Source organism: Podarcis gaigeae (genome assembly GCF_964106915.1).
Source record: "Podarcis gaigeae genome assembly, chromosome: 13".
In the NCBI taxonomy this organism is placed as follows: domain Eukaryota; kingdom Metazoa; phylum Chordata; class Lepidosauria; order Squamata; family Lacertidae; genus Podarcis; species Podarcis gaigeae.
Window position 1 is genome coordinate 22,482,213 of NC_139689.1, and position 27,948 is coordinate 22,510,160.

General features: G+C 42.9%; 2 protein-coding genes across 6 annotated transcripts; both read right to left on the reverse strand.

The window, feature by feature from the left end:
- Positions 1-626: 626 nt before the first annotated feature.
- Positions 627-14,566, reverse strand: LOC310829641 (serine protease 27-like). Of its 5 annotated transcripts, none has more exons than XM_083708357.1 (7): positions 14,519-14,566; positions 11,513-11,657; positions 9,265-9,285; positions 7,863-8,028; positions 7,126-7,400; positions 5,727-5,896; positions 627-1,623 (listed from the first exon to the last, which is right to left on the reverse strand). In XM_083708357.1, exons 2-7 carry the CDS (start codon positions 11,568-11,570, stop codon positions 1,378-1,380), a joined length of 936 nt encoding a protein of 311 aa, XP_083564483.1. In that variant the 5' UTR covers positions 11,571-11,657; positions 14,519-14,566; the 3' UTR covers positions 627-1,377. The 5 variants fall into 5 exon arrangements, with proteins under 5 accessions (XP_083564483.1, XP_083564484.1, XP_083564482.1 ...); XM_083708358.1 differs by having other exon boundaries at positions 11,513-11,654; positions 14,451-14,560; XM_083708356.1 differs by having other exon boundaries at positions 14,451-14,560.
- Positions 14,567-21,222: 6,656 nt separating this feature from the next.
- Positions 21,223-27,907, reverse strand: LOC310829657 (serine protease 27-like). The gene is made up of 6 exons (XM_083708377.1): positions 27,757-27,907; positions 26,591-26,611; positions 25,264-25,429; positions 24,628-24,902; positions 23,670-23,839; positions 21,223-21,927 (listed from the first exon to the last, which is right to left on the reverse strand). The coding sequence occupies exons 1-6, from the start codon at positions 27,812-27,814 to the stop codon at positions 21,688-21,690; spliced, it is 930 nt and encodes a 309-aa protein (XP_083564503.1). The 5' UTR covers positions 27,815-27,907; the 3' UTR covers positions 21,223-21,687.
- Between the last annotated feature and the right edge of the window lie 41 nt (positions 27,908-27,948).

Consider the following 27,948-nt stretch of genomic DNA (forward strand, 5'->3'; position numbering starts at 1 on the left):
CAGCATGGCCCATGGTCAGGGTTGGTAGGAGTTGTTGACCAGCAACAATGTGGGGTCAGAGGTTACCAGTGTCTGGTTTAAATCTTTAGTATCTCCAGCATCTACTGGCGAGGTAGTTCTAGTGATTCTGTTAGACTCTGCCCCTTCCCACAACATCTGGGCCAACGGTCTAACTCAGTACAGTGGTACCTTGGTACTTGAACGGCTTGGCTCCTGAAGAAATCGGTTCCCGAATGCCACAAATCCAAAAGTGAGTGTTCCGGTTTGCGAACACTTTTCAGAAGCCAAATCTCCAATGTGGCTTCCATGGCTTCCGATTGAGTGCAGGAATCTCCTGCAGCTAGTTGGAAGCCACACTTTGGTTTTTGAATGGTTTTGGGAGTCGAACGGACTCCCGGAACGGATTAAGTTCGAGAACCAAGGAACCACTGTATATACATGAATGCAGGATGCAGAAAGAAGAGGAAAAAGCTGAGCAAAGCATAAAGAAGTGGAGGTAGTTGAAGCAGACATAGTACATAAAAACATTCTCTTTCTCTTTGTGTATACATACAAATATTAAAAGAGAAAAGAAGAAGAAATAATCATAGAAAGAATAAAGCGATAAAACTATTGCAAGTATTTTATAATAATTTATTGATAATTTTAAAACTCTGAAACATCACAAATAAAAGATCAAGTGACTGAAGAAATTCAATTTAAAGTTCATAATTTATTATGTCTTCTCCCAGGGGCTGAATTTATCCACCACTTGTTTCCACTTCATTAAAAAATGTCAATTAAAAACATTAATTTTCTTTTAAGAATGGAATGACGGGCACCACTTAAAATAAATAAAAAGGAATTGTGGACATTAAATCATCACTTTCAGTATCACTGTAAAAGTCTGAAATATCATAGCTTCCAACTGATGTCCATGGATGGAAAATTCTCAGCTTCTTTTCCAGGTGACAATTTTGGGGTTCTTTGGGTGTAACAGTAAGGTGTCATGGTTAGAGTGTTGGACGAGGACCTAGGAGACCAGGGTTCAAATTTCTAGTCAGCCTGTGGGTGACCTTGAGCCAGTCATACACTTTCAGCTGAACCTACCTCACAGGGTTGTTGTGAGGATAAAAATGGGGAGGAGGAGAGCCATGTATGTCATCTTCAGCTCCATGGAGGGAAGGTGGGATCAAAATTTAATAATAAATGCTTTAGTTATGATCAAATGGTTAGAAAGGAAGTGAAATGTGACAAGGCTAATGCCTGTATTAATCAGAGAGAAGTAGGGGTAGGTTTCCCTGGATCTACTGCATGTGGTGATTTAAACAGAGTCCTCCAGCAGCCTAAATATTCCCGGTAATTATAGGTAAGACGGAAAGCCAATAGATTGGTTTTTCACAGAAGGGCTAGCAGAAGAGACACCAAAGTGAATGTCACAACAAGGGCGTTGTGTAGTTGGTCACTTTTGCCGCCACTTCCATTTCCACTACTCATCTTGTCTTGGATCCAGTTGGCATAGAAAGGCACTAGAGTGTAGACACCAGGGTGGTTTCTTTCAGCACAGCCATCTCCCCAACTTACAACCCCAGCCTGGGTCCAAACTCCTTCAAGCTGGCAAACCAAAGGTCCTCCAGAGTCACCCTGTGGAGAAAGAGATGGGAGGTAGCAGAGGATCTACGGTGAACACTGTGATATCAGACTCTGAATCTTGATTGGGTGAGGCAGCTGGAATCAGTGCGATAATCAGGGATGGGGGACTCCACCTCCCAACAGTTCCAGCCCATGGAAAGGGGTGTTGGGAGTTGTAGCTGAGCAATATCTAGGCTTGTCCTCAAACTAGGCTTGTCCCACCGCTCTCGCCCAGGAAAACCTGCTGTTTACCACTGAATTGGTAAACGCTTTTAAAAACATCTTTATGTGCCCCTCCCCCAGATTGTCCAGAGCTTTGGGCTGGGTTTCACCAATATGCTGATGACACCCAGCTCTATCTGCTGATGGACGGCCACCCGAACTTGACCCCAGACACACTGACCAGATGCTTGGAAGCTGTGGCTAGATGGATTCGTGGGAGCCGACCGAAATTAAATCCCTCAAAGAAAGAGGTCCTCTGATTGGGTCGGGATGGCATGGGGTTGGGGGACCAACTCCCTTCTCTTGCAGGGGCTCAATTAGTGCCAGTGCCTTCCGTTAAGAGTTTGGGTGTATTCCTTGACACCTCCCTTTCCATGGAGGCGTAGGTTGCAGCAACAGCCAAGGCGACATTTTCCCATCTTCGCTGTATCAAGCAGTTGGTCCCTTATCTTTCCCACTCTGACCTGGCCACAGTGATCCATGCAACGGTCACCTCCAGGCTTGACTACTGTAACTCGCTCTGTGAGGCTGCCCTTGAAACTGTCCCAGAAACTCCAGCGGGTGCAGAATGCTGCAGCGAGGCTCCTCACAGGGTCCTTGCCATGGGATCATATTCATCCAGTGCTCTACCAGTTGCACTGGCTCCTGGTGGAGTATAGGGTCAGGTTTAAGGTGCTAGTTTTGACCTTTATAACCCTATGATGCCTAGGACCCTCATACTTATGGGACCACCTCTCCTGGTATGTCCTGCAGAGGACCCTAAGGTCCATGAATAATAATAACTTAAAGATCCAGGGCCCTAAGGAAACCAGACTATCCTCCACCAGGGCCAGGGCTTTTTTGGCTGTGGCTCCGACCTGGTGGAATGCTCTGTCCCACAAGACTAGGGCCTTGCAGGACTTGATCTCCTTCCCCAGGGCCTGTAAGACAGAGCTATTCCACCTGGCCTTCAGTTTGAATTAGCCTGATCTTCTATTCCCTTTTCCCTTTCCTCTTTTATGAAGAAACCCTTTCTGGGACCCCACATTTAAATTCTTCCCTGGTCTCCTTGCTGGCCCTAGTAGGACCAACTTGGCCAGTTAGCCCTGGTGATCATTCGATGTGTACTGACTGGGGTCCCCCCCCAAATGACCCCTGAATTTTTGAATTTTATTGATATGCTGCATTTTACGTTGTATTCTATGCTGTTTTATGCTGTTTTTAAGTCACATTTTAATCAATGTTTTATATTTGCTGTTAGCTACCCTGAGCCTGGTTTTTAAACTGGGAAGGGCAAGGTATAAATAAAAAATTATTATTATTGGAATGGACGTCCATTTTTTCCCCTGCAGATTGATGTTAGCGGTAAACACTGGGTTTTCCCGGGGAACATGGCAGGACAGACAAAAAAACGCTCATGCCTAGAAATCATGGGACAAGCAGAAAACCTCTTGGACAAGCAGAAGTGTGGACAAGTTCCCAATGTCTGGTTTAAATCTTTATCTTTATTTGCCAAAATGGCAAAAATGACAGGGAAGAGCAGAAACCTAGAAGGCAATAAATCCAATAAAGAATGGGGGGAATTTATAAGTTACCTGGGAGAACACTGTAAAGGGAGGATTTTAACAACACTTTTAATGTAACAAGAATTATGGTAAGAATGAGATTTTAAGGAAAAATAGAGAACATTACTATGATGCAGTTGAAAAAGATTAAGAATGGAACCCATGGAGGGAAGTCCAAGGATTCAGGGACTACTATATGTTTATGATTACGATTTTGGTTTGAATGTAAATGTTAATTGTAAAATTGAATTAAAAAAACTTTAAAATAATAAAAAATCTTTATCACCTCATGCATGAATGGACAAGATAGTTCTAGTGATTCTGCCAGCTTCTGGCACCTGCAATATTTGGGATATCGCCCAAAGAAGCAACATCACAATATTTAAGATGAAACAAAAGCAATAACACTTTGAAAAATGGGAGAATCTGGGAGATTTCCGGGTTGGCGCCTCTGGCAATGGCGGAGCTCCTCCGATCGGGAGGAACTTGCTCCGTGAAAAGCAGGGTCTGACTGTCACGGCGAAGGCAGAGACACACTGAAATCACAGGCGGGAGAAGCCTGTGAACTTGGGATTCAGCTGGCACCCTTTGTGCCTCCCCTACTCGTGGGAAAACCCTGTTTTTGGGATCCGGAGCTACGTGAGGTGAGCGGCACAGTGCTTTGAATCGACTGCTTCTTTCACGGAGTGAAGCTGCATTGCTGCTGCCGGAGAGCGCTGACTTTTTCCTGTGGACAATTGGATTTTAAACAACTACCCGTGAGTAGAACAGAAAATTGGATCTTTGCTTGAGTTGTGCTTGAAAGAATTGATACAAGTGGAGACTGTTTCCCTCTAGAGGGAGCATGTGAAACTGTTACGGGAGTGTAACAGGGAGATCTCCAGCTGCAAGATAAGGATTCTGAGAACCAGAGATTGACCTTGGACCATTCAAAATGTTGATAGGAGAAGCTATTGTGACTGTATTATATAAAATAAACTACTCGCTGGAACAGCTTCATAAAAAGACAGATGACACGATCTTTAAAATTGATAACTTGGAACAGAAAGTGACTAATCTGAGTCAAAAAGCGAGTACCAACACAGAAACAATTCAGGACTCAGCACAGGAATATACCTTGGCAGGAAAATGGCGGAGGAAAAGGAGAAAGCTGTTGTTGTGAAACCTAAAGTAGTACAAGCGGGATCCTTAGTTTTACAGAAGCAAATTGAGGATTATAAATTGAGGTCTTCCATGATTGAATCTAGCAAAAGTCAGATTTTGAGGATTGGATCCCGGCTTGGACTGAAGAAGGAAAGTTGGAAAGATCCCTCTATCCAGGGATTGACTGACTTTTGGGACATGGGCTTGGGTTTGGAGGAGCCTGAAGTTTTGGGGGCCTTTAGACTTGGAGGAATTCTGAAATACGTCCTGAAACACTTTATGGACTTTAGTTTTAACCATGGAAATTTGGCTGAACTGTCCAGAAGGAATAAAAGTACTGTTAGGTTGGAGTTTTCCCGAGATTTGCTCCTGAGCATTAAAGAATATGAAGAAGATTTGCAGAAGGGACTTGGAAAAGAGTTAAGAGCTTCGGACATCTCCAGGTTGATGGACTATATGGAACTGACGGAAAGGACTGGCAGAATCCGAAACCAGGGAGAGGAGATGGTGGAAGAAGACTGGAAAATTTAAAGTTTATATTTAGAAATATTGTAAAAGTAATGACTGTTAGAAAAATGGTGGAATTATACTTTATGGATTTAGCAGAAATGCTATAAGAAGTTAAGTATATATAAGTAATTTAGTCTTAATGGGAAATAAGGTTAAAAAAGATGTTATTTATAATAGGATAGAAAATAGAGAAGGATGGAAAGGATTTGCTGAAACAATTAGTAGAAGTGAGATACAAAAAGGGAGGTGTGAGGAGGTCGAGGAAACAAGGGAATGAAGGATAGAGTATGGAAAAGGAGGGATGTTTTTAAATTGTTTTTGTTCTGCTTTATTTATGTGTTTAGTTTAATAGGTTTAGGTTGGGTTTTGTATTGTTTATATATTGTATTGTATTGTTTTTGCTTTTCTTTCCTTTATTTCTTTTTTGTCTTTCTTTTTCTCTCTTCTCCTTTTTTGTAACCTTTAAAAGTAATAAATATTATTTAAAAAGAAAAATAAGAAAAATGGGAGCATCTGAAAAATAGTCTCCCTAGCTAGAGCCAAATTAGTAAGCAATGCCTAAGTACTATATACACACAGTGTAAGTTCATACATACAGTAATAACATAAGGGATTTTCAAATGCCATCACACCAGAGCCTGTCTTTGTCTACCTTCTCTGATGGCTGTATGAAGAACAGGTCATGGAACAACCTACCTGGCAGGAATCTTTCCCACCTTCTGGGTAACCAGCACAGATCATATCCTGCTTGATAGGATCCCAGCCCAGGCCTAGCACTGGGCGACTGTTATAGAGAATATTGCAGATTTCTCGAATTATGAGTGGCACCTTGACTTCCTGGAGGGTTCGTGGAACTGGCAAAGGCACTGGAAGAGAGAGAGAGAGAAATGGAAAGCAGTCATGGAAGGCAGAGGCAGAATAATTCAAGTGCATTCAGACACACACACTTTTAGCAGTGCGTGCATGGTGGGTGTGCACTCACTACACCTCAGAGCATGAGATGTGCAGAAGGCGGCAGTGGGACATCATATTTCACTCAGGGGTGGCATGTCCCAATTTGGCTCCTGAGGGAAAACCGGAACGTGCCAATGCTGCTGCCACCCCCTGCCAAATCCTCTGTTACCTGGGTAACAGCAGTGATGGCAGGTTTGGGCGAGGTCTCATCAGATCTCATTGGAAGCCACTGCTTTTCTGCCAGTAGTGGAATCTGTGGGGCACTTGCAGGGGTGCTACCTCTTAGTGTTCTGCTGCCTGAGGCAGCTGCTGCAGCCTGCCTCACCGGTGGGCCGGCTGGGCTTCCACTACACCTAAGAGCAGCAGGCGAGCTTTGGAATGAAAGTCAGATAACATGGCTGTTTCACATCTCTCAGTGCTTGCCAGCTGAGGCACCTGCTTCACTCTGCCTAATGGTAGAGTTGGACCTTGGGAAATTTAAAAAAATATGCATTTTTTTAAAAAAGAAATCCTCATGAAAATCCAGACGCAGCCCAGTGCAATTTTCTCTTAATATAGGCATGCATTTTCATTAACCCATGCATTTTTATACAGACTTTACCCCAGCATATGTAAGCATTTTTGTACACATTACTTGGCTGCAGAACCGCATGGCAAAATTCAGAGAGTGACAATGTTTTCATTTGAGTATGGTTTGGAGAAAGTGTAATTTAATTGAAAACAGAATTAAATTTCTCTCCCATTTGTACTGAATTTGCCTCCAGAGTGTCAGCATTTTGTGGGAGGGATTCAAGCACGTACCAAAATGTTTGCGGATTCCAAGTGCAGTATGATCACATCTTGCACAGGAGTTCAGTTCCAGGTGCATGGATTTTTTTGTATGCACAAAAAATGCTTATACCTAAACCCTTGGAGCTGCCCCATAACCAAATCAAACTGAATGCTCAAGAAGGACTATACGGTAATTGGGGCCTTCCAGATAGCATTTTTATTGTGCATTCCTGAGGATTTGTGCTCATGAAGGTCTTGGGGCAGTTTCAATGGGTTCCACTTTCAATACTGCTTGCGTCTGCAAAAGTTTTGGGATGAATCAGGATGAGTACCCAGAGTCTGAATGAGCCTTTTAAAGAACACCCCTCACCTCCATATTGAATATTTCCCCATCCGGTCACCCAGCAGGATTCGTTCAAAGGGAACTGTGTAGAGGACTCTGGCAGGCAGATGGGGAGGATGGAGTTGGTGAACTTCACAGGGGACTTCAGCTTAATTAAAGCAATATCTCCAGTGGATCCACTCAAGCCATTGTAGTCAGGGTGGAGGATAATCTGCTCCACGTCAGATATCACTGCATTATCTGAGACGTGTGAGAGTTGATAGGCACCTAGGATGACATTGTATTGGAACATGGACCCCGTTCTGTGAATAGAAGGACAAAACAAACAAACAAACAAACAAACAAACAAACAAACAAACAAACAGATGGATCTGTCAATGCTGACCTTTGAGTTCCTGCTGCTCACCCTAACCCTGGACTCCCTAGAGAACTATAATTTCAAGAGCTCAATTCCCTGGGAAGAGGGATGGATTTTTTTTAAAAAAGATTTTTTTTTAAGAGGGATGGATTTTGAAACCATTCTGAGAACTGTAGCTCTGTGTGGGGAACAGGAGACTCTTAACAACTCTGAGCACCTGTAACATACTACGGTCCCCAGGGTTTTTTTTTTGGGGGGGGGGTAAGTGACATGGTTCTGCATTAAATGTATTTTAATGCAGACACCAGGTAGCTGACAGGCAGGCAGAGGATATTAGCCTGGCCTTGTGCTGTCTTTTGGGTGACACTTGATAACAGCTGCACAGCAATAACCATCAGGTACTCACTTTTTGTAGAAGCAGTGAGCTGCTGAGAGCACCCATTGCTCAGCTATGAGGGATCCTCCACAAATAGGATAAAGGTTCCATAAAATGCTGACCTGCCAGGGCCATGACCCCCTTGAGGCTGGTTGACCACCAACAATTCGTGGAGAGTTTATTGGTTGCCCACACCCTGTGAAGGATGAAGAGAAAATGAGAGGACTTGCTATTATGGTTTGCAGCACAGCCATGTTGGAGCTCTTTTAATCTGTTTTTAATCTTCAAAACAAGATTTCCAGTTATCAATTTTGATAGATTTAGTGAGCATTTAATCTGGTAAGTAAAACTGACTTACTGTTTCTTAACACAACATTTATTGCCCAATAGTTTCTCCTTGGAACATGTGGCCCAATGCTGTGCATGTTTATCACAAGTAAGTCTTATTTTGTTCAATGAGACCAAGGACCCAGCTACACGTGGTGTTAAGTATGTGGTTTGCCATTGAGTGCAAGATATTTTGTTCACAGATTTCCAATGTGGGCTCCTAGCTCTGGATTGGGACCTTGATGTGTGCATTTTGGAACTTAAACCATTTAGCCTCACCACAGCCATGATCAGGATCAGGCCCTCCTCTGCATGGAGGAGAGGTTACCCTGCAGAACCAAAGTTGAGGGCGAAAGGCTTAGTTAGAGTGCCCTTCCCTGCCACACTGGGGTCCCAATTAACACCACCTGTACTTTGGCCTTAATTCCCATGTAAGTGATAAGAACTTTGAAAAAATTACTGAAGAAGTGAACAGCGAACAAAAGTTTTATCTGATAAACCAATAGCTCTGATAAACCAAGGCTCGATGGGGGCCTCCATTTCTTTAGCTAAGTGGGTGGAGTTGCAGGCAAAGTGGGCAAAGGAATGGGTGAGACTGTTATCTTTGTGGAGAAAGGTACATTTCAGCCACACAAAAGTCCAGTGGTTTCTACATCCCCCCACCACATCTTTTTTAGCAAGGAAGAGGCACCAATACGGTTCAAGGATGCTTTCCAAGCAGACAGAACCACTCAAGGACAGCATGGAGCCTGGCTGGAGAGAGATGTGGCCTTTGGGTACATGAAATGGGGAGAGCCTTGAGGACTGACTAGCTTCCCCATCCCTGTTTGTGGCTTGGCTTAATGTCTTAAGGAAGTTGGTCATCTAGAAGATATTGCTTCTGAAAACCACACAACAACACCTGGAATGGGAGAAACCTCTTGCTCTATTCTTGTAATGCGTTGGAACCAGCTTGATTTGTATCTACTGTCTTCATATTAATGTGGCACATTAAGAAGTATCTTATCTGAGGTGAGGAGATTGGATAACATGACCTCTGATTTTAGTAACTCCTTGGGTGAAACTCCTGCACAGAAATGCTTACAATATATCAAATTGCTCTTACCTGCTGTTGAGTTGGCAGCACCTGAGGAAAATGGAAAAGCAGAGAAGGTACTTCAGGTAAGAAACAACAACAACAGCAACAACATTTTGAGATCCATGTTTTCATGTGAATGTGTCTGCACAAGATATATATCTTGTAAGGAAATGGGCTGGGGCAGAGGCACAAACATCTAAAGAGGATTGTGGGGACTTGACGTAACATCCTGATGTCTCACACACAATGTTGTATGGAACCAGGGAACAGAGCTGAAACCCTTTGAAAACTTAGGCCCCCCCCCCAAAAAAAATGCCCCCTGAAAGTGCCATGGCTCCATGGAGAAGGTGACTATGGGGTGGGGCTTGAAGGAGTTCTGGGGGGATGTGGGCAGGTCTGATCTGGTGGGTATTCAGTATTGGCAAGCAATGTGAACGGGGGTGCATTCCCTAGGGCTGCAATAGAGCAAAGGCTCTCAGAGCTTTTAGATGCTGCTACGTAGCAGCAGCAGGGGTACAAGAGAAAGCTCCTAGCATAATTCTTCCCTCTAAGTTTAGTAGAGGGCAGGTTTTCCCCTCCACTCTTTCAGTTTAGAATGAGGGAGACTTGATGAAGCCAGGTAGACTTGACTCTCAAAATCCTTTGCTCTTAGAAATAAGAATTCTGTGTTATGCTGAGCATGTGGTTTCCTTTCCTCATCAAAGCAACAACAATTTTTGTGATTTTGTGTGAAGAAGAAGAAGAAGAAGAAGAAGAAGAAGAAGAAGAAGAAGAAGAGTTTGGATTTGATATCCCGCCTTTCACTCCCTTTAAGGAGTCTCAAAGCGGCTAACATTCTCCTTTTCCCTTCCTCCCCCACAACAAACACTCTGTGAGGTGAGTGGGGCTGAGAGACTTCAAAGAAGTGTGACTGGCCCAAGGTCACCCAGCAGCTGCATGTGGAGGAGCGGAGACGCGAATCCGGTTCCCCAGATTACGAGACTACCGCTCTTAACCACTACACCATACTGAAGGAGAAATGCTGATTTGATAGCTTCCCACCTTTGTATTGCACGGCTTAAAGGTGCAAGATGCATCAACCTTGCTGAGGTTAAGATGTAGTTAATGTGAGATCCCCTACAGAAGCTGCTTTGAGCTACAAGGAAGAAATGTAGTGGCGAGCTTTTTATTTAAAATATTTTTATTGCTCCAGATTCCCTTCTTGTCCCCTTAACATAGCTGTCAACTTAACAGATTTGAAAATAAGGGACCAGCAGCCTCGAAAATAAGGGATCAGCAGCCAAAATAAGGGATTTTGCTTCGCTTATACATAAATCCGCCACTGATGGAGCTCATGCTGCTTTTGCTGTGACTGACTGTGTTTTGTAGGGGGTTGGACTAGATGATCCTAAGGGTCTACAACTCCCACCAAAGAAGAGTGGCAGACAAAAATGATGAACGACATCAAGATAGCAAAGCTTACAGGCAGAATTAGAAACCAGGAAGAGGACCTCTTTAATAAAGAATGGGGAAAGTTTATGATTTAGTTGAAAAGCTATTGTAAAGAGTTACATACATTGGTAGGGTTGACAGAAAACTTGTAGTAAAAATTTTAACTATGGATGGACAAATGATTTATAAAAATAGAGTTATGAAAGGCATGCAGAGGGGGAAATGACTACATTAAGATGCCGCACTGGTTGGAGGGTATGCTAAGCAGCACGTCGGGGCTGCTGTCGTCCTGGCGCGAGGAGTTCCATCGGCCCTTCCCTGCCCAAGAGAGGGGGGGAGGGAGAGAGACTCTCGCTCATGCCGCCCGCGAGCCTGGCATGAGGTGCTTATGGCGCTGCCGCGACTGCTGAAGCGCCGCCCTTCTGCGTCCCTCCCCATCCCCTCCTATTCCTCCTCCCTCAGGCTGCCTCCTCAGCCACCGCTGCCGCCTTCGGCTTCCCCTGGCAGTGTGGTGGAAGTCTTGCAAGAGAGGGGCCGCCTGCCTGCCCGCCACCACCCATCTCCTCACAACGTGCCCCTGAGGAGGAAAAGGGAGAGACAGAGACATGGCAGCTCGTACGCACGCTCTCTCGCGCGGCGGAGGACCCCAAGCCGCTGCTTCCCTCCCAAGTCGGGCGAGCATGAAACTTGGGAAATTTAAGGGACATCATCAATAAGGGACAGCAGCGGGATTCGGCCCTGGGATAAGGGAGTTTCCCGCAAAATAAGGGACGGTTGACAGCTATGCCCCTAAATGAAGGCTACATGGAGGGAATTTCTGCATTTCCCAAACCCTATAAGTCACCTTGCAATATGGTCAGCTGCAGAAGCCACACAGCCAGCATGAAAGACACAGTTGCCATGGCTGTCCCTCTTCTGAAGTGTCCCCTGAGTGGTTGAGCACCAGTCAGTTCTGGATAACTGACGTTTTATTTCGGTCTGGATGTCTTCTAGGATCAAATACAGTATCAAGGGTGAAAGGATAATGCTTCCTTCATTGAAATGAAGAAGCAACACAGAACCCCCAAGTCTGTAATACTGTAATATTTAGCTTATTTACAGATATACAAGCTGAGCATAGTACACTTTCCCTTTGCAGCAGGTCTTCCACCTCCCTTTAGGGAGATATTGGCACCACCAAGGTGCCTTTCCAGCTCTCCCTCTTGTTGCTTTTGCATCTCTCCAAAACTGCTTCTTCTCTTCATTTCTGCATGCACAAAACCATTCCTTAGCTTGACGGAGGGAGCTGGGCATGCCACCTTCTCAGAACTTGGGCCAGGACCTTTGCTTCCTGACCAAAGCACTCCCTGCATGTGGGTGTGTATAAGTGCTTAGCTTCACACCCAAGCTGAGACACCCAGTTTCACACCAGTGGATGCTGGCTCTTGAGGGCCAATGGAACATTCTTCCACCAGCCTCAGCCAGCCCCCACCTGCTGGCCTTCCTACTTAATAGCCAGTCCAGGGGCTGGAAGTGCCTAGACTCAGTGTTGCCCTTGTAGAACTCAGCAGGGAGGGTGATGTGAACAAAACTAGAATTATTTGGCCCTGCCTGTCACAGGATCTTGCTCCATCTAGCGTTGGTCTTCTCCCTGACTTCTACTCTACCATTACAATCAGCATCAGCTACCTCTGCTCAGAATACCCTACAGGCATGCTCTAAAGGAAGCGCATAATGAAGAAACTTTGGAGAAGCTAAGCAGTTTTGGAGGGAGACCACCAGTAAACCCTGTTCATGCAGTCTCCACCTCCAAGGAGGTGGGAGGAGAAATGAACAAACAAATAACCTCAAAAACAGAGGGGCACTCCCCCCCCCCTGCCTCTTTTAATCTACTAAAGAGAGAAAAGTACTAGGTTAACAGAAAAATACTGACTTTTCCATTTCCCAGTTTCACACACAGAAGCACAGCACCCAGCTGCCAAGGTAACTTTAGAAAGGATACAGTGGGATCTCGGTTTTTGAACGTAATCTCTTCCGGAATTCCAAAACGTTTGAAAACTGAGGATCAAAGGACTGCCAGCAAGTTCAATAGGGAAAATGGAGAAATTCGCATCGGAAGCCGTTCGGAAGTGTTCGAAAATGGAAGCATTCGCTTCTGGGTTTTCGGTGTTCATCTTCCAAAACGTTCAGCGGCCGAGACGTCTGAAAACGTTTTTTATCAAGAGTTTTGTTTTTTCTTTATTAATTTTGAATCCTGATAGTGGTCCACATTCCTTTGTTTTTTTCCAATGCTGCTGCAATACTCTCTAGTGGGTTTTCTGTTGTGATTATTAGGTTGTCTGTGAAGGCTCTAACCTTCTAAGTCCTATGACCAAATTTTATTCCTTCTATCTTAGTCTTCTCTTATTGCTTTCAAATATACTTCCAAAACTATGACAAAGAGGAGAGGTGAAAGAGGACAGCCGTGTCTTGTTCCCTTAGAAATACTAAAGTGAAATAAAAGAAGGAATTGCAACTAGTTTGTCCAAATAGTATATCTATAATGTATTATAAAAAAATGGAAGAGACCATATAACCAGTGTTAGAAGAAATAAAAACAAAATTTTAGAAGGAGGTAAAGTTCCAGAATCATGGCAAGAGGCCCTAATTACCTTAATACCAAAACAAGGATCCAACTTAGAGGAAATTAAAAATTATAGACCAATTTCCTTTCTAAACTCAGACTATAAATTATTTGCAAAAATTCTAGCTAACAGATTGAAAAAGATACTGGCAAGAATAATAAATAAAGATCAGTCAGGCTTCCTACCAGGAAGACAAATTTATAATAACATAAGATTGGTAACAGATACAATAGAATACTTAGTAATGAGACCAGACAAGAAGGCAGCACTGATCCTGGTGGACGCAGAGAAGTTTTGATCTCTGTTTTTCTTTTTCATAGCAGATTGTTGGATGCAGAACCCCTTCATATATGCCTTACTGGCACCCCAAATTATATCAATGTCCGTCCCTTGTTTGTTATTAATTTGAAAAAATTCTTCTAACGTATCTTTGGCTTTTTAAACTACATCGTCGTCATTCAGGATACTCTCATTTAGTCTCCGCCTTTTCATGTACTCCTTCTTCTGTGTTACTTCTGGCATTGTTGGGTTATGGTCTGACATTACTCTGGGCAAGATTTCTGCTTTACTTGTTCTTAATATTATTTTCTTGGAAACCCAAATATTATCTATTCTACCTCCTGATTTTAGCGATTTTGAGAATTGAAAATTGGAAGAAGGTAAGAGGTAACTTCCCAACGTTCATAACCCTGTCTCTTTCTTTTCTGTCCAAGTCTTCAGGTCACACCATTAAGGTCTCCTATGAGAATTATATTTTCATTATTATGATCCCAGATATTTTTTTTTTCTAAATTCTTATAAAATTCTGATTTCTTACTATTTGGGGCATAATTTCCTCATTTTAAACACTTGCCACAAACAATTTTCCCTTACAGCCAATCTGTTTGTGGAGCATTCATCCTAATTTTTCAGCAGGGAGGTTTGCTGTTACTGTGCTGAGCAGATATTCTCCTGCAATTCCTAGTGCATTTCTCTTCACTCTTATGACAAAAATATCTAATTTTGCTAGGAAGTGGGTTTGTTACACACAACCTGATTTTACTGGTTATGTCATTGGATCCCCCTGCCCCGCAAAATAGTGACAGTCTACAGCGGTCACTCTTTAAACCCGTCTCCTTTTTACACCCCTGAAAGGTGGGGAAAACTTGAGGGATTGATTCCCACTTACCAATCCATCACCTTTTAGCACAATTAGTTGCAGCAGCCGCAGTACCAGTCAGGAGGGCAAAACAATAATCTCCACTCGCTTCTGATTCTGCAGTCCTTCTCTGAAGTATCTTCCCGATGGTTCTTTTGCAACGAATGCCAGTAAATGTTGAACTTCGATCTCAAATTTTACTGTGCTATATAATGTTCCAAATCAAGGGGAAAGGGTGGTGCTTCTGTGCATTTCCTCCTCTTTGGGTTCTTGAGAATCTCTCTACATTTGGAGTGGGGGTGCAACATATAAATCTCAGTTCTTTGAATAAATACCCTCCAACATTTTTCTGATTAAAATAGGGATGTTTTTTTCCATAATAATAATAATTTTTTTATTTATATGCTGTCCCTCTGACTGGATTGTCCCAGCCACTCTGGGCAGCTTCCAACATATAGAAAAACATAAGGAAACCAGGGCTTCTTTCAGCTGGAACCAGTGCTTTTCTTTCTGGGGTTACGCAGGGGTACCCATACCCCTAAACATTTTGTGAATCTAAGTTTGGCCTCAATGAGGGGCAGTATTTCAATATGAGTAGGAAAATGAGCACAGGCCAGAACTCACTGGAACTTAGTTCTGGCACCTTTCAGGTGGGCCCCATTGTCATTATAAGAGAACAAGGGAGGTGTTCATGGTGAGTTCCAGCACTACTTTTTCTAAAAAAAGAATAAAACAATAAACATTTAAAAAATTACAGGGCTGCCTTCAGATGTCTTCTAAAGATTATATTGTTACTTATCTCCTTGACTCAGAGGTCACATGACTCCATTCCCACCAACATTTCCCGATGAAAATAGAGACATCCTAAGGAAAAGTGGGACATTGTGGGATCAAATCAGAAACCAATATAATAATTCTTCCTATCTATGCTTCTCTCCCCTGACATGTAAGGGGTATTCATATGGTGAGATTAATATGAATATATTTGGATATTGAGTTCTCCCCTTTTTTCTGTAAGTACATTCATGCTGGACAGAATGGGCCCTTTGCCTGACCCAGCAGTTTCTTCTTACGTTCTTATGGAAACTTCAGGTCAAGAGGCAGTCTATCTAGATTCCTTGGTCCTTTGAGGTATTTGGCAGCCAGACTCGTCTGATGTTCTTATGAGGGTGCCAAGTTAATGAAGGCTGAATTAGATACTGGAGGTGGGGAGATGATATTCTCTGGCCCCACTCCTTCTAGCAGTCTGTCTATTATTGCTAGTGTTGCGTGATGTGTGTGTAGGGGTGCTGCTGCTTTGTTTTCTTTTAATTCTTTGAAGACTCTTAGCAGACACATTCCCTCCTTTTGAATATATATATATATATATATATATGGTTTTGGTGTCCTCGGGTGTCTTCCCGTGTAAAAGTTGGGGTGTCTAGGCGACGTTTCGACGAGGTCTCACTCGTCATCTTCAGGCTGGTGCTTTCGGCTTCTTGTTACTGGAACAGAGCGGGATCTCGATGTTTGAGTTCCTATAAATACTGTAGAGGGGGTGTGGTGTCTAGCCTCCAATGTTCTGGGCAGAGAGGAAGTTCCCAGGCTAGTGTGCCTTTTCTTCTTTTGTTCCTTAATTACTTGAGAGATACCTTGAGTGATTTCTTGAGTGAGCCATCTTCTCAGGAAAACTCTTCACAAAGTTCAAGAGGTCAAGACACAAAGACTTTAGCAACTAATCCACACCTAATGACCCACCTAAGTGGTACTCAGGATATCACTCAAGAAATCACTCAAGGTATCTCTCAAGTAATTAAGGAACAAAAGAAGAAAAGGCACACTAGCCTGGGAACTTCCTCTCTGCCCAGAACATTGGAGGCTAGACACCACACCCCCTCTACAGTATTTATAGGAACTCAAACATCGAGATCCCGCTCTGTTCCAGTAACAAGAAGCCGAAAGCACCAGCCTGAAGATGACGAGTGAGACCTCGTCGAAACGTCGCCTAGACACCCCAACTTTTACACGGGAAGACACCCGAGGACACCAAAACCTGCATTCCTGTACCCGTGAAAATCTACGAAAGCAAATATATATATATATATATATATGCCTAGCAAGCAACGATTCCTCCCTCAAACATCCCCCTCGCCTTCTCCAACACTCACCCACCCACAATTCTGTTCCATGTTGTGTTACTGGGTCTGCCCAATCCTGCAAGGGTGTTTCACCCTGAGCAGGGATTCCACCACAAGCTAGGAGAGCCCTGGGCTCAAGCTTGACGTCTTGGCCGATATGAGATTGGACAGCTCCGCCTAGGGAAATCCAGCATCGCTATCTGCTGTGATCAAAGTAGATGATTATTTTTATCACTCCCCTCAATTATCAGCAGAATGTTCCGAGTGCTTCATGCCCATAATCTCCCTCCTCACGCTAGAACTCTGTGAAGCTGAATGTTGGATGGTTCAGGACAGAGAAAGAGGGAGGAGAGGGCTATCAATGGTACTAGTCACATGCCCTCATGACTAATAATTTCATGGTTGTCAGGGACAAGATCTTTCAGCCATCCATGATGTGATCTTGCTATGCAACCTAAATGGTGCCTTTATGTTCGCCCTCTGCAGCTAATTGTAGCTGTAAGTGGATGGGGTTTGGATTTGGGAAATCAATGTAGGAGGAAATTCCACAGGGAGATACATAGATCAACTATGCAATATTCACTTTGGTCCCCTCAAACAACATTGCCTGTGCATTCCAAACATACAAACATCCTGTCCTAGTCTTGCCATTCCTACCTGGTTCCTTCATAGCTGGGTGGAAAAGACTCTGTATTCTAGGAATGGTGGCTAGTTTTAGAGGGAAGGAAAAATCACCCTTTATAAATATACCAGATGTGTTATTTTATCATGCGGCATTATGTAGTAGTCACTCCAAACAAACACATTAGTTTCCTGGTTTGAACAACAATAAACAAAATATTTTGATTTTTTTAAATAAAAAAACACTGTAAAGGGTGTAACTGCATGCAGCATGAGATGCAAAACAGACCATAGAGAAGGAAATGGTTAGGGCAATCCACAGAAGCCATAACTGGGCAGAATATTGGGTGTGATCACTTTAGTCATGCTCAAAGTAGATCCCCTGCAATCACAAAAAATAGTAAACATATTAATGTGCATTTTTGCAATTTTGTATGCAAATCTTCTTAATATGCATGTTTGTAAGCCTCCCAGAGTGGCTGGGAAAACCCAGCAAGATGGGCGGGGTATAAATAAAATTATTATTATTATTATTAGTAGTAGTAGTAGTAATGTAACATATTTTTGCATGTCATTTTCACTAATATATCTGCTTTTAATCACACTTCCTCCTAATGTATGTGTTCTTGTGTGCATTATTTGTTTGGATAACTGCAGCACAAAATTAGGAGGATTTCAAAGGATAGCTGTGTTTTCGTTTGCACGTAGTTTTGGAAGCATGAATTACGTAGGTTTGCGTTAAAATGCAAACTCAACCAAATTTATCCCCTAAACCTATTCTAAGGAGAGGGCACTTGTGAGGCAGTTGCATCAACTATCTGGGCTGTTTCCTCATTCCAAAGCTCTACATAGTTTTATAGAATCCAGCACCAGCTATAAAGATTTGCATGTCAGTATTGCTGCCACACCTACTGCAGTGAATACCCATAGGAGGAATTTATTTCATTTGCTTTTGTTCTTTTACTTCCATTTATTCCATTGTTATAGTATCATTCGACGGCAACTATAGACTTGCTTTGGTTGTATTCAAAGCATTACGTGTAGCCATCGATGGCCAAACAAATAAAGATCCAGTGTGGTTGGTAACCGTACACACTCGGTCATCCAGCATTGTAAGTCATGTCAGGCTTTCTATTTAACAGGTTTAATGCTAATAATGCAATGGATGGACACAAACCACTCACACCCACTACCCACAGTGAGGTACCAGGCGCAAACATTCCCCTTCAACCAGGCCTTGGGATGATTAACATGCGATGTCCTTTTAATTATGGTTTTACTTTGGTTTTGTTCTTGTTTTTATTAAGCACCTTGTGTTTCTATTTTGTGTTTTTATGCTGTGATGTGCCCTGAGATCTTTGGATGAAGGGTGGTATGCAAACTTAATAAATAATAAAATTAATAGAAGAAGAAGAATAATCTGGTGCATTGGTTCTGCACATGCCAGTGCTGTACTAACAGCCTAAGGCAACATTACAGGAGGAGCTAACATGGTGCCTATTAGAAGCTTTCGGTCTTCAGCCCTGATGTGCCACAGCCAATAGCAAGAGAGGCTGTAGTTTAATAGCATATGGAGGGCACCTCGTTGAATCCCCCATTCGTGTATTTCCTGTTCGTCATTCCCTCTTTCTTTGTGCTGAGCTTCTGGCAAGATGACAAGTCTATGGGCAGGGACTGTTTGTTTTTGGCTGTGGTACAGGACCATACCTACCAGGTAAGCAGCATGCCGCTTACAGACTCGGATGAATGCATACGGTTCTTGAAATTGCACTTCTCAAATAGCCGCTGCTAACGTAATTCAATACAGTTCAGCAGCTGAGGAAATTCTGAGACTTCCTGATCTCTGCTGGAAATTTGCAGCTCAAGGAAAGGGAATTCTAGTGTTTTGACAGCTGCTTTTTCAGGCAGGGGTTCAAATAAAGATGGATTTTTGACTGACTTTCCAAAGCAGTCCCTGTTTTATACAGGGAGGGGATTGTGGTGTACAGACTGCCTGGTGGCCAAGAAATATCCCCATCACAATTTTGATGTTGCCCTTTATGCAGTGGAGGACCTTGGGGGTCTTACATTTTAGTGGTGCCCCGTACAATGCCAAAATGTGGCGGCCCCTGGCCTCTTGCCTTTCATTCTACATCATAGTTACAGCATTCCCTGCAGCGCCCCCAAGGCTCTGTGCCCAGTGTGACCTAAATTTGCCTCTGCTTTATGTAAAGGTGCTCAGTCTGTGGTTGAGTTCTTCCACCTTCTGTCTCTAGAAGGTTCCTGACTGTCATCTGCAATAAAACAGGAGGGCTGATGTGACTGGACTGTAATTTCCATTATGCCTGACTATTCATGTTGCTGTAGAAGCTGATGGAAGTTTTATTCCAACAATATCTGGAAGGCACAGTGTTGGCTACCCTTGAAATCAGAAAATTTCTGAACATACTGTAGTTCTTTTTTTTCTTCTTTTCAATATCATCTTAACCCCCCCCCCCCCAGCATTTTTCAACTCAAAATGGACAGTCTTCATTTTTAAAAATTCTTATCTTTCTCAAAATTGTTTGGTGGTATTGCTGTTCTGTCATAATAAGCCATAATTATTTATTTGTTACACAGATGTTTCATATATTTCTATTCTTTTATCCAGGAACTCAGTTCAATTTACACAGGGCCTTGCTGCTTTCTCAATGATGATACCGTTGCTTAGCTATGCCATCACAAAAGCATCATAGTTCCAAATAGTTTCTGAAGATTGCTGTAAAGAATAATGGCTCCATCAACTATATTTTTTGTCAATGGTAAGAGATTTCATTCTATTACTATTCTGATCAAGGTTGAGGCGTTACTTTGGATCAGAGCAAGGAATAGGGAACATCATTCCCACTTAATATGACAACATACTAATCTTAAAAGAGGGGAAAAAAGTAATCATACAAAGAATAGAAGCTGTAAAACAATTGCAAGCATTCTATAACAATTTATTGATGATTTTAAAATCATGAGTAAAATACAAAGCAATCTTATTGTATCCAGACTATTGCAAATAAAAGACTTGTGTGAGCTGAAAAATTTCAATTTATAGTTCATTATGTTCCAGGTGATGAATTTATTCACCACTTGTTTTCATGTCATTTAAAAATGTCAATTTAATAAAAAATAAAATAAATAAAAAGGAATTGTGGACACTAAAGCAGCACTTTCAGTATCACTGTAAAAGTCTGAAGTATCATAGCTTGCATATGAAGACCATGGATGAAAAAAGTCTCTGCTTTTTCTCCAAGTGACAATTCCAGGGCACTTTGGGTGTAACAGTGAGGTGCTGTGGTTAGCGTGTTGGACTAGGACCTAGGAGACCAGAGTTCAAACTCCCACTCAGCCATGAAGCTCGCTGGGTGACCTTGAGCCAGTCACACTCTCTTGGCCTAACTGGCCTCACAGAATTGTTATTGTGGGATAAATCAGCCTCATATAACCAACATGCTTAACTCTAATTCATGCATGAAGGGGTTAAGACCATAGAGTAAGCTGTCCAGCCAGGTTTAGCTAGGTCACACCCCCTTACTTGGGGAGAAAGCATTAACAAAGCCTTTGCTCTCTCTCTCTCTTCTACCATGTAGCTGCACAGTACAGATGTCTGGGCTGGTTGCTGGTTGGTTAACCCACTATCAGATTTACAAAACAGTTGAAATGTGATAAGGTAGACATGCTGAGATTAAATAGAGAGAAGTAAAGGTAAGCATCCCTGAATCCCTACTACATGTGGTGATTTAAATGAGTCAAAGCAGCAGCCTAACTCATGATATTCCATACAATGAATTGAAAAGGATGTTCAAAATAACTTTTATAAAAAAAAACCCAGAAGCTTTTTTGGGGGGAATTATAGGGACAGAACTACCTAAATTGTATAGAAATTTATTTATGTATGCTACTTGCAGGAAGAATGCTACTTGCCCCAAAGTGTAAAGAAGCAGAAGTCCCAGCAAAGGAAGAATGGATACAAAAACTTTTGGAATTTGCAGAAATGGTGAAACTTACCGAAAGAATGAGAAATCAAGATAACAAACTTTTTATAAAAGAATGGAAATGGTTTATTGAATATTTACAGATAAATTGTAAACAGATAAAAACAATAGAAGGATTATTGTAGTAACATGCAGTTATATAAGAGTATATATTTGCAGTTGATAGTGAAATGAGCAAGTTAAATGAATTTGGATATGCAGAAGATATTAAAAAATAAATTTAAGGAACCGCGGAAGAAGGGGGAAGGAAGTCAAAGATGATCCTGCATACTGTTAATAATAAAACTCAAATGTATACTCTAATGTAATCATTTTTAGTTGTGAATATAGCAGCTGTGAACATATCCATTCATCTGCTCTTGGTTTGTTTGAAAATTATATATTTAGAGGAGAAAACGAGCTCAAAAGGAGAATGTTAAATTGACTGTAAAACTAATGAAATGTATAAATTTGCAAAGTATAAATAAAAACTAAAACTAAAAAAGAAGATATTCCATACAACTGGTGGGCAGACTGGAAGCCTGCAGACTGGTTTCTCACAAATGGGCCAGTACAAACGCCACCGAGGTGAAAGTCATAACATTGGGTAGCCCACCAATTTCCCCACCACCCCCATTTCTACCCTGTATTCTCTCTTGGATCCAGTTGGCATAGAAAGGCACTGAAATGTAGACACCTGGGCGGGAGGGTTGGCCACAGCCCCTTCCCCAGCTCACAATCCCAGCCTGCATCCAACCTTCTTTGAGCTGGCAAACTAAGGGTCCCCCGGAGTCACCCTGTGGAAAAAGACATGGGAGATAGTACAGGATCTGTGGTGAACACGGCAATGAGCACTCTGATTAGGAATACCGATTAGATGAGGGAGCTGGAATGAGGTTTATAACCAGGGATGGGAACTGGTGGCCCTCCAGATGCCTCTGAACTCCACCTGCCAACAGCTTCAGTCAGCATGGCTCATGGTCAGGGATGGTGGGAGTTGTATTGCAGCAACATCTGGAGGACAACAAGTTCCCAGCATCCGAAATAAATCTTCATTTACCTCCGGCAGGTACTGACAAGATAGTGACCCTGTCAGCCTCGGCCCCCTTCTATTGCACTTGCAACACCAGGGGTAAAAATATGGTTCTACTTTGTAGGGTTTGAAAGACTGTTGAAAAAATTAATAAGGATTATTCAATTCAACAACAACAACAACAACAACACAACTAATTCTAACAATCGTAGATGAGTTGGGGCATCTTAATGAGGCATTCAGGTCTGTGTGTGAGACAAGGGGGGGGGGGGAAGCATCATCTGTGATGATATGTGTGGTGTCCATCTTTCAAAAACAATATAAGTAGACTTTCTTCCTTTTAGAACTGATGGCTTTAATCTCAAATCTCAAATGTATGTGGATTTTACTGAGTTTCAACATTTGAGTCCCAAGCCATACAGTTAAATGACCAGGGCTGCAACCCTATACCCATTGACCTGGAACTAAGTCTTGTTGAAGTGAATAGGACTCATTGGGGCAAGCAAAGGTCCTTCAGAATCACTCTGTGGAGAAAAAGAGATGGGAGAAAACATGGAATCCATGGTGGAGAATTCTAGCAACAGATTCCAAATGCTGATCAGCCGAGGGGGCTGAAATAAGGTTTATAATAAGAGATGGGGAACCTGATGTTGTTGGTCTCTACATCCTAATAATTACAGCTAGCATGAGCCATGGTCAGGGACCTGAGACTAACCCCACCAAACAGAAGAGGACTTGTTTCTGAGTTGACATGTATGGGGAACCTTTTTTTTTTAAATTAAGAAAGGTGTGTCATACATATTTTTAGGTTTTATTGCTAAAACAAGCAGCACAGAAATATTTTTAAACAAAACAACAAGAACTCCTGGGGAAATAGGTGAATCTGAAAAGCTGCAAGGTGCCATCTCCCAATGGTAGACCAAAATTAGGAAGAAATGGCTAAGGGCTATGTTCACACAACACGATCATTCATAGAATCATAGATTTATAGAATTGTGGAGTTGGAAGGGACCCCAAGAGTCATCTAGTCCAATCTGCAGCAATGCAGGAATCTCCGCTAAAGCATTCTTGGCAGATGGCCATCCAACCTCTGCTTAAAAACCTCAGAGGAACGAGAGTCCATCACCTTCAAAGGGGGTCTATTCCACTGTTGAACAGCTCTTACCATCAGGAAGTTTTTCCTGGTGTTCAGGCACAGTGACGTAGCGTGGGGGATGCAGGGGGGCCCGGCTGCACCGGGCACAACATCTGGGGGTTAGGGTTAGGGGGCGCAAATCCACGGGCTAGGGGGTGCAAATCCACGGGTTAGGGGGCACAAATTACTTGCCTTGCCCCGGGTGCTGACAACCCACGCCATGCCACTGTTCAGGCAGAATCTCTTTTCTTGTAAAATTCTCTTCATAAAGACATAAGGTATTTTTCTTTTTATAATGTGATCACACCAGAGCCTGCCTTTGTCTACCTTCTCTGATGGCTGTATGAAGAACAGGTCATGGAGCAACCTACCTGGCAGGAATCTTTCCCACCTTCTGGGTAACCAGCACAGATCATATCCTGCTTGACAGGATCCTTTCTTAAGCCCTGCGCTGAGACACTGTTTAAGAGAGCATTGCAGACTTCTCGGCTTATGAGCGGCACCTTCACTTGCTGGAGAGTTTGTGGGGCAGGTAAAGACACTAGAAGATAGAGAAAGGGAAAGTGTTCATGGAATGCAGAGGCATTCAGTAGGACAAAAATTTAGCACTGAACACACTGTAGATATGTAGCTGCCACACTTTGGGACAACTTCTCCTCCCGTATTTATTTCTAGGGAAACCTAGGTGCAGCCCAATACATTTTGCTGTCTGAGGCAAAATACCAAATTCCCTCCCTCTGAGATTCCACGAACAATACTGGTGTTTTCTTTAACACAGGCAGTGGGACTGGGCTAGTTTGAGAGCGCAGGCAGATCACATGACGCCTACAGTTCTGACTGCTCCACACTCCACACCACCTGAGTCGTCTGTACCACTCTGCCTAATGGTAGGATTGGTCCTGGGGGGGGGGGGAATGTTCATTTTGCAATTCTTTTTTTAAAATCCTCATGAAAAATCACCATCATTTTAGTGCAAATTTCATTTTGGTATGCATTTTTCTATGTTACTTTTGTGAGGGAAATGGATGGAGTACGCATGTGCAGTCAACCACCTAACCGCATCTGCGTTGCCAGGTGATCACAGCAACAGAGATAAGAAAAGAAGAGTTGTTCTGTTGTCTGGAGAGGTCACTTCCTGGTTTGCATGGAGAAACCGTTTTCAACAGAGCCCAGTGATGGAAGTGCACAGATGTATTGAGGCAGCGTTGGATGTTGAAATGTTGTGTCCTTAACACAACATTGGGACTCTCCCCCCAATGCCACGCCCCGGAACTGTTCATTTGGATGAGTCACAGAGTCTGAAAAAGTGCTACGAAGAAAACCCCTCACCTCCAGTTTGAATATCTCCCCATCCAGTTACCCAGCAGTATTCTTCTGAAGAGAAGCTTGTAGAGGACTCTGGCAGGCGGATGGGGAGGATGTAGTCAGTGAAGCTCACAGGCGACTTCAGCTTGATTAAAGCAATATCTGCTGTGTGGTCAACGCTGCCATTGTAGTCAGGATGGAGGATAATCTGTTCTGCAGCAGATGCTACAGCATTATCAGAGAGGTTTGAGAGCTGATGGGCACCTAGGAGGACATTGTATCGGAACCTGGGCCCCGTTCTGTGAATACAAGGGCAAAAGATTTGGCTGACATTTGATTTCCTGTGGCTCACCCATACCGTATACTTCACAAAGAGCTACAATTCCAAGAGTTCAATTCCCTGGGAAGAAGGATGGATTTTGAAACCATTCTGAGAACTGTAGTTCTGTGTGAGGAGCAGGACTTTTTTAACAGCTCTCAGCAAACTACAGATGGGAGAAGCCATGGCTGTTTAAAGTGGTATGATAGTGTTTTAAGTGTATGGTGCAGCTGAGGCCTAAGACATCAGGAAGCTGACTGGTAGGCAGCTGAAATTAGTCTGGCCTTGTATGGTGAAGCTTTATAATGGCTGCAAAGCAATACATCCTGTATGATACTCACCCATAGAAGAAGCAGTGAGCTGCTGTCAGGACCCACTGCTCAGCTATGAGGGAGCCTCCACAAATAGGATAAGAAAACAGTGAAATGCTGACTTGCCAGGGCCATGACCCATCAGAAGCTGGTTGGCCCCCAACTATTTTTGGAGCATTTATCAGCTGCCCACTCTCTGTGGAAGAGGAAACAAGAGGATTTGCCATTACAGTTTGCAGCACACACATAATGGAAGTAATGTAGCAGAAGATGTGGAAAACACAAGGAAACAAAATTTCTAAATTTGAATTAGTTTTTACAAGTAGGGTTTTTTGCAGATTTTAAAAGCATATTTCTTGTCATTGATTCTCCTGGGTTTAATGGGCATTTCATCTGGTAAGTGAAATTGACTTTTTTATTTCTTAGCACATTTACAGTTTAATTTCTGCAGTGCAAAATTAGGAAAAGGGTGAAGTTTGACGTATGGTATTTTGCTTCATATATACTGCTTACTGCTTGAGAAAGTGCAAACTAGGCCTTTAATTACCTTTAAATGTGAACCAAATTAAAATTCTCATCCCTCCTTACTCATATATGTGGTAATGGAATCCATGAGTCCTGGACTCTTAGCTCTCAGTTTTGGCATCCCTTTGTCCCATACGTCTTCCATCACCATAGCTAGAAGTAGAACCATGTAAAACCTTGGGGTTTTTGGTTTCCATGGGTCGGAGATTAAGATGGCAAGAGTCATTTTAAGATTCTTCATGTGAGATGCTTCTTCCACAGCTTAGTGGGCAAAGGAATTGAGACTGTTACCTTTGTAAAGTAGAGCACATTCCAGCCACGCTAAAGTCCAGAGGCTTCTGCATCCCCTCACTGACATCTCTCCATCCACATAAGAAAAAGGTAGCAGCACAGTTGAAGGACACATTCCAAGCAGGCAATATGAATGGCTGGCTGGTGAGGGTGGGTGACATGGGGAAAGCAGTGTGGCCTTTGGAGGGGGCATGAACTGAGGAGAATCTCAAGGACTGAATATTTACTCCACCCTGGCATTACAGTGTGCAGCTTGGCACCATGGCTTAAGGAAGTTGGACACCTAAAACCAATTCTTACTGAAGACCATGCAATCACATCTAGAATGCGACAACTTGTTTGCTCTACTCTTTACTTGTGGTGTGGCAACATCAGCTTGTGGGTTCATCTTCCTCATATCAATGCGACACGTTAAGGAGTATCATATCTAAGGTGAGGATGTTGGATTACAAGGCCTCTGGTTTTTAGGAGGCCTTTTCTTTAGTATCCTCCACAGAGATTCCTGTGAAAAACTCCTTCCAATGTATTGAACGACTCTTACCTGCTTTTGAGCTTGTAGCACCTGAGGAAAATAAAGAAAGAAGATACCGCAGGTAAGAGTCATTGTAGAAGAAAGACACAGTGTAGGATTGTATGTATGAACAAGGGGGAAGGGAACGTGTTTACACTGGCCCACTTCAGACAAACATGTCTCGATTCAACAAGCCAAGGTATGCACAAATTCTTTGCTTGGGAACAGAGCCCCTTCACTCCTCTCTTTGGGCATGCCACACTCAAAGCAAGAAGCCTCTAGTTAACTCTGTTATCCCATGTTCTGAGAACCAGGTTAGTATGGTTAATCACTTTTAAACAAACCAGGTTATAAAAAAGTAGGTTGAGAGCCAGTGTGGTGTAGTGGTTAAGAGCTGTGGACTTGTAATCTGGTAAACTGGGTTCGTGTCTCCGCTCTTCCACATGCAGCTGCTGGGTGACCTTGGGCCAGTCACACTTCTCTGAAGTCTCTCAGCCCCACTCACCTCACAGAGTGTTTGTTGTGGGGGAGGAAGGGAAAGGAGATTGTGAGCCGCTTTGAGACTCCTTAGGCTAGTGATAAAGTGGGATATCAAATCCAAGCTCTTCTTAATTGCCTGGCTAGTTCTGAATTTGGTAACCATAGTTCCCTGGTTTGGACAAAACATGAAACATGAAGATCCCTTAGAAGCTCCCTACTTTAATCACAGCTTGGGGTGAGGGGAGGAGCAAATAGACTGTGTGGGGTGGGGGTGGGGCAAAAGGCACCATGTGCATATGTCAGTTTAATAACCTGACACATGATTGTCTGTGAATGCAGCCAATCTTTTCCCAATTGGTTGAAAAATTAACACCTTTGACAATTGTGCCATGAGTTCATTCTGAAACATGGTTCTTAGGGGATGTATTCAGAACCACATTTAAACCTGGGCTCATCAGGACTTTAGCTCTTTTAATGTTATGGCTCTACCCTGGAACTATCTAAGTTGGGAAGAACAGACGTCCTAAGGAAAAGTGGGACATTCCAGGATCAAATCAGAAACCGGTATAGCTTCTGTAAATCTGGGACTGTCCCTGGAAAAATATGGGCACAGAGAAAGCATGATTTCCCAGGAGCCCTCACAACTTTAATTTTTTTAAAGAAATGAAACCTTGGAGTAATTGTTCTCTAAGCACTTCCCCAACTCCATCAATCACCTTGTAGCATGGTCAGCTGCAGAAGCCACACAGTCAGTGCGGAAGTAACAATTGGCATTGCTGTCCTTCTGAAGTATTTTCTGAGTGGTTCAGCTTCAGTCAGTTCCAGACAACAGATGTTTTATTTCAATCTGAATGTCCTCTAGGAGCTGTACTATTAAAACACAATATCAGCAATGAAAAGATAGTGCT